A 14,800-nucleotide genomic window follows, 5' to 3' on the forward strand; every position below is an offset into this window, starting at 1 on the left:
GAATGAAGGAAGCTACAGAAAACTTTGTAAATGGCTAGACAGACTTCTTAGTCTGTCAAGTGGCAGAAATCACAACTCAACAAACGTTAAGCAACTGCATAGAGTACTTTAAAAGCAATTTTCTTGAAATAACTCCTAGTAAAAGTGAATTTTTAACTGACATTTATTTTGGAAGCCTGGTCCAAAACCAAAAGCCATTTTCCAACTGAGTGCCCATTTTTCAGTTAATTCTTTCCCTGTCAAGTATCTTGCACTCTTTACTTTGCAGTGACAACACCCCAGAGGTAGAGGTATCACAGCCAGATCCGTGACAGTGTAAAAAAGACACTGCTCAGGAAGGGGAAATAAGCAATCAGAACTCAAGTGTCTCACTTCCTACCCAAAGCTCTAACCACACTCTTACACAAAAGGTCAGCAGCATAATGAATTTTCTAAGCATCCTTCCAAAGAAGGGAATCATTTGCATCCAGAAACATATGTGAATACACGGAGGCACCAAAGAGCAAGGAGCTGTTCCGGGTCTGCACTCATTTTATAGAGGTGCTTATCTTCAAGTATCACTTATGTATAGATTTAAAATGATTTCAGACAAACCTTTCCGTGATGTTTGCCTGCTCAGAGCAGATGATTGGTGCAATATACTGAGGGCCAGGGATGAACAGAAAGCTGCTTTTTAAAAACCATCATTTACCCTGTTCACCAAATACAACAGGAATCCAGCTGAAGAGCAGTCAGGAACATTGTAATAAAATATGTGCATTTGTATAAGGATCTGAGATTTTTATATTGACTCTCACTGGGGACACTTTATTTTTAATATTTATTAATAATTTTTCAAATGAAAATTAACATGAAAGTAGCTTTCCATATTTAATTATGCCTAGTTTGTTAAAGTTCTGTATTTTGGAATGAGCATCTCTGTTTACTAAAGGTAGGCGTTAAGTAAATATAGCAAGCAGAGGGCACAGAGACCAAGAGAGCTGCCAAGGTTCGTTACTGAGTAAATGCCAATACATGAATTTTTCAATCCATTTAAATACTCAAATATAGATGACAGTAAGCATCAGTAAGCATAATTCTGAAAGATCTCACTTTCACACTGTTTTTAATTATGAAATGAATTTTCTCAATTCTGTTTAGGATCATGAAAATGATCCTCCTGATGGGAGCTGGCGGACATTTATCACACTTGAAAAGCAGGTACTTACACAAGGACACGGGATGTCTCATTTCGGCCTCTTTCTTCTAACGTGCTCTCACACATCATCTACACAGATTTCTTACACAATTAGGAAGAATGTGCACATATATGGTGTGTTCTACATTGGGTTTATGTGCCAGGATTTTGGTCGCAGGGGGGCTGTAGGGGTGGCATCTGCGAGCAGAGCCCAGCAACTGCCCCATGTCAGATCAGAGCCAGCTGCGGCCAGCTCCAAAAGGGACCTGCTGCTGGCCAGAGCTGTGCCATGAGCAATGCTGGTTGGGCCTCTGGGAGAGCAGACTGAAAAAGGGGAGACGTGGGGGGCAGAAACTGTAATGCAACGGTAGCTTGGAGAGAGAAGAGTGAGAACCATCCCTGCAGCCCCCAGGTGAGTGCCGCAGGAGGGCAGGAGGTGCTCCAGGCAGGCAGCAGCAGTTCCCCTGTGGCCTGTGGAGAGGCCCCTGGTGGAGCAGGCTGTTCCCCTGCAGCCCATGGGTCCCACATGGAGCAGATCTCCACACTGCAGCCCCCCCATGGGTGGAGGAGCCCCCCATGGAGCAGGTGGATGTGGCCTGGAGGAGGCTGCGGCCCATGGAGAGCCCCCGCAGGAGCAGGCCCTGGGCCAGAGCTGCAGCCCATGGAGAGGAGCCCATGCTGGTGGATGGGGGGAAGGGGGTTTTCATTTGCTTTTAGTTCTTACTGCTCTGGTTTCCTAGTGACAGACAATACATTTCATTAATCCTCCTATGCTGAGTCTGTTTTGCCCGTGACAATAATTGCTGAGTGCTCTCCCTGTCCTTATCTCAACCCTTGAGCACTTTCTGTTGTATTTTCTCCCTCTTTCCCTTTGAGGAGGGAGAGTGAGAAAGTGGTTGTGGTGGAGCTCAGCTGCCCAGCAGGGTAAAACTACCACAATATCAAAGGTGTGTAAGATTTATTTACAAGACAATGCCAGTGAAAACTACAATGTTGTGTAAAGAAGAGAGGACTACCTCTGCAGGTGCTTCCTTGTTCTTACAGGATAGAAGAGTGAGTGTTGTTATTAAATAACCATTTTTGTTTGTTTATTTGCTTTCCCTCTGAAGGGTAAACTAACCTTTGGAGGTATTTTACTGCATGAACTATTAAAAAGCTAAGTTGCAATGACATAGCCCATGCTAATTTTCAGGTATTATAGTCAAGAAAGTTTAATTACAAACAGCTAATGGGCTTTATGAAATCCTCAACTGTACTTTACTCAATATCAGTATCTTCATATAAAATTATAAAAGACAATACGCTCCACCTAAGCAGACAGCCTCCAGGACTGACTACAGTCAAAAGTGGGCTAAATTCATTATTCCAGAGAAGCAGGCTTCTGCCAAACACCCTTTTCTAGAGGTCAGTTTGGAACTGGAAGGCACACCAGTGTTCATACATGGTATAAATGTGTTATAAACTCAGTATACACAGGTCTAGCACGCACCTGAGCACTTGACCTTGCAAGCAAACAGGATCCTGCTGCGTGGTATGAAAAGTCAGCCATGGTACACAGACCTTTCCTGACAGCTGCTAAACCTATTTGGCCCAGCCATGCAATGTAATAAAACAAAAAGAAAAACCCAGGCAACTCTGATGTAAAGAAAGGAATTGTTTTTGCTTAATCTTACAAGAAGAAACATTCAAATGATTTCAGTTGTAAAAACCCACCAACAATAACAATGAAAAATAAAAATCTCTTTCCTTAGACAGTTTTAAATTCCTTCCTATTCTGAACACCACAATCTGGTTTTGAAACATACGCAAACAGGATTGATGTAAAAAACTTTTTTTTAGCTTAAAAGATTATTTATCTGATAATGTTGAATCAGAGAAACATCACAAAGCAGTGTCCTACTGAAAGAGGGCTTCCAGTCTGGCATGAAGTCCGTTACACACTCTCAAAGAAAACACGTAACAGGGCACTGGAAAACAGATCTGGTACCTCTTCTAACACAAGAAGCAACTGCTATGGGCAGAGCTGGAAGGCTTACCCAATAAGATTGGAGACTTTAAAACTAGAATTCTTCATCTTTGTAACCGCTACAGGAAATGGGAAATGGATGGTAAATGAGCTACAACTAGTTAGACCTCTTGCAAAATTATATATTTTTTTTTTCTCAACAATTTAACCTTGTTAATTAAAGACAGAAACATTTCATTTTACTATACTCACCTGTAAGAAAGAAGAGATTCAGTTCCATGGAATGAAATGAAATAAATAGTACTAAACATCATTTTACTCTATCAAGACCCAAAGAATCTGAGAATACTGGGAAAACTGAAGGAAGAAAATGGATGCAGCCATACCCTACTGGATGCAGCACACCCTACTGAAGCTACAATGAGAGAGATAAAATGTATAGTTGCTCTAACTCATGTAATCCCTGCAGAGAAGTCTGTAGAACATGCTCAGGATCTACATGCATCTACGTCTTCAAGCATTGCCACACGATTCCAAACATTAAAAATATGACACTGAATTGAGACAAACATAGTATTTCATTCATTACTTACCAGCTCTGTGTGAACTTTAAGATGCGCCTGGAGCTTGTATTTATCTGGAGTAGAGTAGTCACAGTGTTCTGTAGGGCATTTCAGCAAAATATTACTGTGTTTCTGAATGACGTGACGCTTAAGGCAGTTTTTGGTGATGGACGAGTAATTGCACTGGGAGCAGTAATATAAATGTTCTCGAGTGTGGGTACGAACATGCATGTCATAATGCACTTGGTACCAAAATAACTTGCCTGAAAATAAAATCAGACAGGGAGAAAGCAATTTCTAAGCGGTTGTTAGTGAAAATTCCAATGCATACCCAGTTTTCTTTTAGGGCAAAGCATGCTGCTTGAAATCTGCTCCTTTTTTCTGTAATGAAAACTTAGCCTAAAGACTCTTCACTAATGAAAATGTTTACAAATATGCTTTTGTCTAAAAAGGTCGTGTTACATGCCCTGAAACAGCCTAAAAATGGCAACTTTATTACATATCAATGATCTTTTTTTCCTAATGAGGAAGTCCTTTCAATCTCTTTTCCTATACAAAGACTCTGAATCCAACTACACAAGTAAAAATGGTTATCAGAAATCTTTGTAGTTACTTCCTTTCATGTTACTCCTTCCTAAAGGCCTTTCTGACATAACAACACCAAAAAAAAAGTAAAATGTATATAAACATACAACATTACGATGTTTCAAAACCAACAATTTTTAACTTCGACTCCTTTCCTTTCTCAAGAAGGGGTACTACAACATAAATCCCAAGTTTTTTCATCCCAGTTATATAAGCACAAAAAATTACAGCTGAAATAAGTGGGGATCGTATATTCTTTCCGCTTCCATAAATTCAAGAAACAATTAGAACCAAAACAGTCTTAATCTTAAAATTAAGTAATGGAAATTTTCATCTCACAGGAACTGGTTCAAAACAAGTCACAAAAATATACCAGTACATGTATCTGCTGTGCAAGAGATCATACATCCTGCCATGCTATAGGAGAAACACTGATTCTTACACTAAGCTGATAATGAGTGTAAGCATTAAAGCACGAACTGGTTCATCGCAGTTGCCTAAATCTGATGAGCTTGGCCTCACTGAAAATTCTGAGCTGGAGAGAGGCAGGTGGACAGCAAGAATCTGTCCAATTCTATCAAGTTTGATATCAACAGAAAATTGAGCAGGGCAAAGCTTTGCTTTGCTATATTTTACTAGTGGTTTTTGAGACTTGAATTATTTCATACTGTTTATACAACACAAAGCGAACCTCCCTGCATCCATACTGAACTGCAAAAATAGTGCCGCTGCAAAGATATACAAACAATACCAAAAACTATAAGCCAGAGGAGCAGGAAAAAAGATAGCCCACAATATAACATTAAAAAGAAAAAAACACAAATCAAAAAATCTGACGTCATTGTACTGCTCCTTACCACAATATTCACATTCCAAATCTCCATAAACCTTCCTTATCCTCTCACACAACTCCGTGTTCATTTGTCTCTTCTGTAAGCTATCCAAGATCTGCATAAAGGCAACAGCTCCACTCCGATTATCTGATGGATCTGCATTAGAAGAGGCTGCCTGTGGGCTGACGGCTGCATTAGAATCTGGTGCTAGCAAAGGGGTGGCGGTTTCTGCTGAGTTCTGAACTGACTGATTGCTTGTTTCTGATTCACTAGAAGGAACAGACTGACTTTGCTCTTCAGAACCTGAAAGCTTCTCAGTCACTGCATTGTTCTGATTTAGATTTAAACTTTTGTCTTCAGAGAGCAAAAGCTGCATTTCTTCACCCTGCTCATTTACAGAACTGGAGTGGTTAACTTCCTCGTCGTTTGCAGGAGAAACTTTCAGCTCATCAGGAGGAGAGGTACCATTTTTCAGCAGAAAGCAATCTGATGCTACACAGGACTGAATGTTTGGGGCAGGTGTGTTTGTTGATGCCTGACACAGAGTCTCTCTTACATTCTCCACCAGAGGATTTTCAAATTCTAAAGAAGGGACAGTATCAATTTTTAAGTCACCATTAGGCTGACCATTATGGTTTACATCTGCAGCTGTTGCTTCACCCATACAGGTAGGTGGTTTTGGTGTGTTAATAACATTACTACTCATGATTGTCAATTCATCTGTAGTCTGTGGAAGATGTTCACCAAGGGCTTCCGGCTGGATATCACCTCCTGGCTCAAGCAGGCAGAAGCTTTGATTGATAGAACTGTTAAAAACTGAAGTTTCCTGCATATCTGCATGTACATCTTTGATGTGAGCACGGAGCCTTACAGAACTGACAAATTTCTTCAGGCACACAGAACACACATAGACAAACGGGTGCTTTCGAACATGAAGCTCAAGAGCTTGGTACTTGGTGGCTCCATGACCACAGAGCTCACAAGCAAAGGGCCTTTCATCACCATGAACAAGCATGTGACGGTCTCGATCGAGTTCGTTTTTGAATTTGCGCTCACAAATATGGCAGTCATAAAGAAGTTGTCTTTTGCCCTCTCGTGTCATCAAGCGGAGCTCGTCAAAAACATCTTTCACCTTTTTATCCTGAAGGTCATGTGTTTCCTTGATATGCTTGATCAAGTTTTTAACGTCTGAGTATTTCTTTTTGCAGAAGCGACAGTGCTGCTTGATTTTCTTGTGAACTCTTTCAATGTGGACTTTGAGATGGCCTTTGCTGAGACAAGTGAATGTACAATAATCACAGCTAAACTTCTCCCCTGTATGTTTCCGCATGTGAACATTGAGGTTGGCTTTGATCGCACTGGCGTAACTGCAGTATGAACACTTGTAAGGTTTCTCATTTGTATGAATCCTCAAATGTGCTTGGAGGGAGTGTTTGAATTTGAATACCTTGTTACAGTATTCACATGTAAAGATCTTCAGCTGAGTTGGACCCAACCTAAAAGGAAAGAAAACCACCTGCATTTACAATATTGAAACTCAGTGACATAACGTGTCAAAAGCTTTGTAGATATTCATAATGGACTTACCTTTATTTATTATACAAAGATATTCCCCATGGCTTTTTTTTTTTAATTCTGCAACCTATGCACAGAATATTTTCAGCTGTTCACCTTTTCAGCAATTGAAAAGGCTCAGAAAACATGAATGAAATGCTTCTATATTGATTTTAATGAAAGTGAATTACTTTGCATGAACATAAAGGTAAATATTTCAAAATTACCTGCTGGATTTCATTGCCTGTTCATACGGTGTTTGCTGAATTGCATATTCTTGATATCCTCGTCGTTGTGATGGGTCTTGAACTGTTGTCTCTGGAGTTGTGGGTTCACTTTCTTGGGGAGCAGCCTCAACTGGAACAATTTTTGTGGCTCCTAAAAACAAAGACAATATATGTTCATTAAAAATATTTGATTAAAATGTGCATTGTCTGTAATAAAAAAAGAGTAAATCATAGAATACTTTAGCTTGGATGAGGCATCTAAAGATTGTGTAGTTGTAACCCACCCTGCCCTGGGCAGGGACATCTCCCCCCAGACCAGGTTGCCCCAGGCCCCATCCAGCCTGGCCTTGAACACCTCCAGGGATGGGGCATCCACAGCTTCGCTGGGCAGCCTGTGCCACTGCCTCACCATCCTCTGAGTGAAGAATTTCTTCCTGATGTCTAATCTAAATCTACCCTCTTTCTATTTAAAACCACTAGTCCTTGTCCTATTGCCACAGCCCCTGACAAATAAAACATTAAATTCCGTAATCATTAGTTCAGCTATTTTAGTTTCATTTTTTAAATTCATGTGCATAAAATGATAGATACAATTCCAGAAGGCATCAGTACTCAAACCAAACATCTGCTTAAATATCATTACAGAAGTGATGGTTACACAGAGTAATAAAAATGCTTGATGCCTACTACTGTGAGATCCTATATCCAATTACTTCCACCTTTAAAAACTAAGTTTTAGAAATGAAATTTTGATTTTTCTGTTTCTGCTCCATGCTTTTGCTGAAAACTTCAGCTGAGCTATTTAATCAATTCCACAATGAGGCTGGGGAAAAAAAGACACTTTTTTCTATATTTAAAAGTCTGGACATCTTTTCCTTGAACAAATCTTTTACATTTTTTGTTTTGGGGCTTGTTGCCATCTCCTCATAACAAGAGAATACGCTCCATGTGCACATCTCAATTTCCCTTAGAAGCAGAAGTAAAAGGGCTGTGCAGAAAACAAAAAGATCAGATTCTATCCCACAGAGCTTTACAGTTAATTGAGGCAAAACTAAGCACATTCTGAGATGTGATTGAGTTGAGATTGTTTAGCTGAGTGCTCTTTTTTTCCCCCCCTGAACAGTTGACAGTAGTCAGGAAGAATTTATTGCCAAGCCTCTATAGTTAGCACTGAAGGTAATTACAAATCACATAAATATTAATTTATACTGAAAAAAAAAAAAAATCCAAGTATATCAAACCAAGTATCCATTATTGAATGATCCCCTTTTTAATTTCTTAGTCCAACCATAACTCATCTACCTATGTGTTAAACAAGGGAATTACTGTGCTCAAAAGCTGTAAAATTTATATGAACATTTATTAATTCACATATATATATTACAAAGATATACATATGTATTTGTGAAATCTTCATATTCTACTAACACGTACTATAGAAGAATCTCTGGAAAAAAACTGCTTTCGGGGCAGTATTTCAGGGTATTGAAAAATGAACAGTAAACAAGGGACCATACACTGAATAACAGAACAAAACAAAAAAGCATTAAATATGTAGTAATACATAACTACCCATACCTCCTAGGAAAAAAAAAAAAAAAAAGGAAAAAAAAAAGAAAAAGAAAAAAGCCAGACTTATAAAAAACGACTGTTCTGTGGGACAAGCGAGCAAGCAAGGTTGCACATGAAAATAGTTTTGAATTAAATAATGAGTTTAACAATTTCAGGTAAAACTGGAATCCCGTATGTTCTACTTTGTTTTCTTTTTCTTAGATATTACATTAGTATTTGATCTCATTTCAATTCACCTGATTAAAATAAAAGTAACATTAAAAAAAAAGTACCATATGCCTTTGTGACAGAGAAAATAAATTATCGTAAGAATCAAAGTAATTTTACAAAAAGACATGGGAACCTAGAAAGCAAAAGACAGAATCAATACATTTTTAACAGGTTCTCACTGTTTAATCACGGACATCTTTTCCAACCTAAATGATTCTATGATAAAAATGACACCCATGAATAGCAAAAAAAAGTTTGAGGAATGATACAAGCTACTCCTTTAACATGGGGATGAAATTAAAATCCTTCTTGTTCCATCCAGAGAGCAGGTTTCTGAAGATATTATGTACAAAATACAAGAGGTATAAACACAAACCCTAAGAAACAACAATTATAAGGAGAAGAAAGCTAAAAAACAGAGACAGTACACAGTACAAAGGTTTACACAGTCCAAAGCTAGATGGAGAGTATATTGCAAAATCTCATTTCTAAAAACAAAACAAAACAAACAAACAAAACCCACACCCATGGTATACAGGAAAAACAGTAACAGCTGGGGGTTGCCCAACAGTGTGCTTGAAAGCCTTATGGGCATTGCAACTGAGGAGAGGAGCGTCGTAAAGGAGACAAAGGGGAAAGCCAGAGATCCCTTAGCTCCCTCATTAATGATTTTAAGTGGGAACTGAAGATATTTTGAGAAGAGGCACTTTGGGAGTATGTAAGCTTTGATATCAGATGGGGCACCAGCAAACCCTGTAGATAAAGAGACTGTAATTACCTCTGTTGCTCACCAAACTGACTGCATATAAAAATGGCCTTTTTGACTACTGATTTTTTAAGGTTTTCTTTTCTGTAGCAAAGATTCTGCCAGTTGATCAGAATTCAACTTCGAGGTTTTCAAATGGAATGTCACCAGAACATTTTAGGTGCTGTTCTTCCCATCCCCACCTCTCCTCTCTTCCAGGTGCCCAGGCTGCTCCTCCTGGCTCACACCATCATGGCCCTGGGAGATGGGAGCTTGGCACAACAGTGCAGGGGATGTGCTTCAGTCAGTGGGTTTGGTGTAAGAAAGATAACACTGATATTAGACACCAGACCAACATCGCCTTACTTTATTATTTCAGAAATACAACCAAAGTTTTCTTTATTTAGAGCAATTCAGATGAAAGAAAATAGATCTTAAACTGCTCTGTAAGCTTTGCTATCTCTTTCCAGCCTCCTATTTCCTGCACACGAGACAAGGATCCTCATTAAACGCTCTTCACTGAACCTCCTCTGTGCCCTTCTGCCTTTCAGGATGTTTGATGGTTTCCTGAACAGGCTGTTGAACTGTTTAATAGACTTTTGTGCTACCAGTGTAAAATGTTAATCACTTAAATTAGGCAAGCTAGTTAAGTACTGCCTTGCCAGCATTTTGCATACTTGGAGTGGACAGAACACTCCAGGTCATCCTAGCACTAAATTCCCTACGTGGTTAACAGATTCCACAAACACAGATGATGTCGAGATGATTCTATGATCCTTTGATCATAACCAAATGACAAAGACGCTTACCCAGCAAGTGAAACTTGATTTCCAGGCTCTACCCAATGTAAGATGTACTGAACCCACTACCCATTAAACCCATTGAAAATATTACATGCTAACAACTAAGGCAAAAGTTTTCATAACTGCTCCCTGAGCAATCATTTTAAATTGTTAAGAGCATACAGATATAAAAAAAAAAATAAAATAAAAAGTCAACTGCTCTGAACATAAATTTCCAAAACTCCTTCCTGTAGCTCCAACCACCTCGTATCTATTTTATTTTAAACTCAGAATTAACTTTAATTTACTAGACTTCATTTATGTCTCTTGCTTTCTTCTTTTCAGATGGTATCACCTAAGTAAACTCGTTTTAAGGGTAGTAAGGTTTGAGTTCCTTGTGACATTCTGACAGCTACTTCTACAAACAAGTGTTATCCAGCGTGCCTTCCCATGGCTCAAACTCAGCGATGATGGGCTCTAATCTCTGACACTCTGTCCCTTAGAAAAAGCCAGCTTGGCCTTGCTACAGAGTTCTCCTATAACAAGGCTCATCAACAGATTACAAGGTAATCTAGTGGAAGGGATTATTAGAAAGAAGCAGAAGTAAAATAGGAGATGACATTAACTAAATTCCTGCTACCGCACAACTAAGTTCTTTGAACCTTCTACAATTTTACATACAGACAAAAAAAAAAAAAACAAACAAACAAACAAACAAACAAACAAACAAAAAACACAAAGCTACAGAAGAACTATAAAACAGGAACAAAATCAAAATTGGAAGAATTTCCCTTGGAAAAGGGATAAATAGCTCAGAGACCTCCAACTTGGAAGTGACATAACTGGAAGAGGAATATCAGAAAGACCTCTAAAATTAGGAATACCATGAAAAAAGTGTGAATAATCCTCTATCTCATAAGCCATGCACAAAAAGCATTTCAAAGATATAAGCAGTCAGCAAGCTTAACATGGAATAAAAGAACGTATGGTTTCACCCGGTATGTAATTAAATTATGGAACAACTACTGCAGGCTCTTAGAGAGACTGAAAATACAAATATATTCACAAAGGGATTTAGACAAATTAATAGATGTATATTAAATATGATGATCTAGAAGCAACTCCCAGTTCTTGGAGGCCATGCACTGTAAGGTTCTCACTTCTTTCCTATGGGAATACTGCAAGCTGCCTCGTCTGACTAGACCAGCCTTTAAGCTACGACTTTTTTTCTTTTTTCATTTTGAGTTTAAAAAAAAATTCATAGTGTAGGTACCTGTGTACATTAAATAACTGAAGTGGATGAAGTGAGTGCCTTCTTACAATCTTTTTGAATGAACGTATTTCTTTCTGTTTCTGTAATATCCTAAGGAACGTGTTCCAAATGTACACTGACCCCTGGTAAGACAATTCTGAAAATGAAACCAACAGAAACTAACCCTAAGTTCCACTGTTCCCCATGAAAACCTACCTTCCACCTCCAAAATAAAGCATAAAAAAGGCAAAATCATCTTTAATCGTTCTAATAATAAGGAGATTAAACACATTCTAACTTTCAAAAATAAATAGAAACACAGAGCTACATATGTTGGGATGACGATTGTCCCTTTCAACACAGCTGGCCACTAGCTGACCACATAGCTAAATCCATTCGTACAAGATACCTACAAACACACTGAGGTCAAAGTGTAAATTTTCTTAACCTTGCTTAGTTTCACATTTGCTTTAAATCAACATAAGGCTTGTTTCTTTTCTCTAGCCCTTCACTCAGCTCCATGTTCTTGACACCTTGAATGTGCCAGCACAGGGGTTCATGAAGATGCGGAAAAGCAGAGAAGGGATCTGGCTGAAATTTAAACCATCTCTCCCCTCCTGCAAACAACTGGGTTACTGACTTGGTCTAGCTCACAAATACATAAACGTGTATAATGGTCCAAAGGACAGGAATCTGTGGCCAAGGGCTGGGGAGGGAGAGGAAGATAGCACTGCCTTGGTGACAGCAGTCTACACATATTGGGCTTAATGACTTAAAGTAGCTGGCCTGACCCAGCTACTTTACAAAAGGGTGGTCCCAAGCCTAGCCTTACCACTGGAAGACCCATTTTGTCAACACTGTTCTTCTTCACGCTTGTGACACCTTCATGGCCCCAGTGTGCAACGGCTCACTAAGCAGAACTGGTAGAAAAACAAAATTTCTCTGATAGAGAAAAATGAATATGTACATGTGTATGTTCATGTTTGTATATTTATTTTAGCAGCTTCTGAATCGGCTTGCTGCAGGCTGACACAAGAACTAGTGCTGGTACCAGAAAGAAGTGAACTAGGAAATAAGAGTGATGAACAGGAAAGCTCCTTTGGCAACAGTAGGATGTTTAAACCATGCAGATGTGTCATAAGCCTAAAGCCAGAGTTCTGGAAGCTACAAAAGAAAAGTCATTTACAACAAAAAGCACTGTTACTAGTTTAAAGTGAAGTGTTTACATTGTCACTTGGTCCCAAAATATTAAGCAAAAATCCATTCTTCTGCTTCTTCCCACTTCACAACACCTTCACAGGAGAAGGATCCAAGCATCTGTAAGATTACAGCAAAAGGAGAATGCAGTTGTTCATCAGCTGAAGTTGAGGAGACAAGGACCTGCACAGCCTTGTGTTAAGAATTTGCAGGAGAAAAAAGTCAACTCCTTTAGAAATCAAGTTGCTAATGAGCCAAAAGTTTAATGGAATTGGCAAAATTACCAAAAAATGCTACCATTTTCCATCTTTACAGAATCATAAGACATCTCTCCTAGTAACAACCTGAACTTTTAAAATAGTACAGGACTTGAACAAAACAAGAAAGTAAACATTAAAAGTAGAATCACTTCTGAATCACACTAATTGAGCATGAATAATAAAATTGGTTTCAGATGCCTACAGAATTTATATATGGTAAATTAAATACAGAAGATTGAGTATTTGGCACTGAGTTTACTCACTGGTTCTTAAAAACAGGCTATGATCATGAGTATTTGTTATTCAAAACAAAGTATTTCTAGACGTGCATGGAATTATACTTATTTACCCTCATTCTTTATTGCAGTACTTAAAAACAAAACCCACCTGCACTCCATTTAACCTGATACACAACCTACACGTTCATAAGCACAACTTTCTCTCTCTTCAAGGATTTATGGTCCCTTCAGTGATGGCTGAAGGTAATTCAGTGCCTGCACAGGGAGAAATACCTACTACTTCTACACAGACTCTACTTGTGAAAGCTAATACAAGCTTTCCAATTCCGAAGGCTGTAAACCTGTTACTTTTCATGTGCCTCCCAAGAAAACACTACGGAAAAGGAGCATGGGGAAAAAAAAAAATAAATCAATCTTGTCTGAGTGTATTTTCTGAATTGTTAGAAGCCGATTTGTTTGTTCAAAGGGATTTTGAAGAGATCAATTTAGTCATAACCTATTGAACACATGATGTGGAGCAGTGTCCCAAACCTAAATAATATAAAGTGAAATTAAAGCAAACAGGTAATGTAATACTCCTAAAAGCATCTCTAAGTTAAGAAGAGAGACATACAGTCTGAGTAGGATTTCCTCTGTGCTGTGGATAAAATCCAACTAATTCTTAAAGGCTTCTTTATTTATCTATTTGATAGAATGTTTACAGATCTTCAGCAAGATCTTAGTGTACTATGCATGAAAAGGGCATTTCTATGCGACTTTAATGCTAGGTAACAGGTGGCTACAGAATGCTATGGCTTGCTGGAAGTTGTGCATTTTTAATTTTATTTTCAACCTACATTTACAGATGATTAACACACAGAAAGCAGGGGAGAGGTGGGAAGTGTTTTATCTATTCGTGTTCATTAAAAGCAGTATAAAGAAATAATTCAACTCTTCAGCAGGTGATAAATCTCCAGGGAAAAGAAATGGAATGGAAGGGTCTTCCAACCTAGAAATTCTGCAATTCTGTGAAATGTCTTCTGGAAGTCAAATTTCAGACATAAGAGCACTAGTGAGGAAGGGGATCAGCCCAGGAATTATGACAACACAGTAGTTAGACTATCACAGAATGGTGATTAATGTAAATTAATGACAAAATTAATGACAAAAACAGAAGGGTAATCGATTAAAAATAAAGTAAAAATAATTACAGTAAATTAAACACTTTCCTCTGAGTCTTCAAATAATTATCCATTTGGCTAATATCTTCCAGAATGTACAAGTGCTGAAACCTGGATGTTAATTCATAACTGCTGTAACAGCAATGACTTTTTTTATCGTAAATATTCTACCTGGGAACTTCCAAATTAGTCGGATTACTGATTGTCAATCACATGAATTAAAGGACTTTCAAAAAGAGCCGCAAATTCACATCTGACTGTCAATTTCCCTTCAATCCATTACAGCCTTTTGAATGCAACATGTACTATGCACAAACGGCCCCAAAGCTGAAGTTGTTTTTAATATTTTGAGCCATTCAAAAAGTATACGTGAAAGGAAAAGACAAACTTTTTGTTGTCCAAAGAAAAATTTTATGAGGTAGCAATTAAGGTAAGCAGCACCCCTAAATTTTCATTTCCCTACTCTCTGCATATGCTT

General features: G+C 38.4%; 1 protein-coding gene across 5 annotated transcripts in view; it reads right to left on the reverse strand.

Moving 5' to 3' along the window:
* ZFAT (zinc finger and AT-hook domain containing) overlaps positions 1-14,800 on the reverse strand; it is an 87,414-nt gene that overhangs the window by 43,787 nt on the left and 28,827 nt on the right. For all 5 annotated transcript variants that reach the window (XM_084508454.1, XM_084508457.1, XM_084508456.1 and 2 more), the window contains 3 exons: positions 6,906-7,056; positions 5,149-6,620; positions 3,737-3,969 (listed from right to left, as the gene is read on the reverse strand). In XM_084508454.1, the coding sequence (XP_084364580.1) occupies positions 3,737-3,969; positions 5,149-6,620; positions 6,906-7,056 (1,856 nt within the window). The remainder of the gene's footprint in view (positions 1-3,736; positions 3,970-5,148; positions 6,621-6,905; positions 7,057-14,800) is intronic.

This window comes from Aythya ferina (assembly GCF_964211825.1).
Source record: "Aythya ferina genome assembly, chromosome: 2".
Classification (NCBI taxonomy): Eukaryota; Metazoa; Chordata; class Aves; order Anseriformes; family Anatidae; genus Aythya; species Aythya ferina.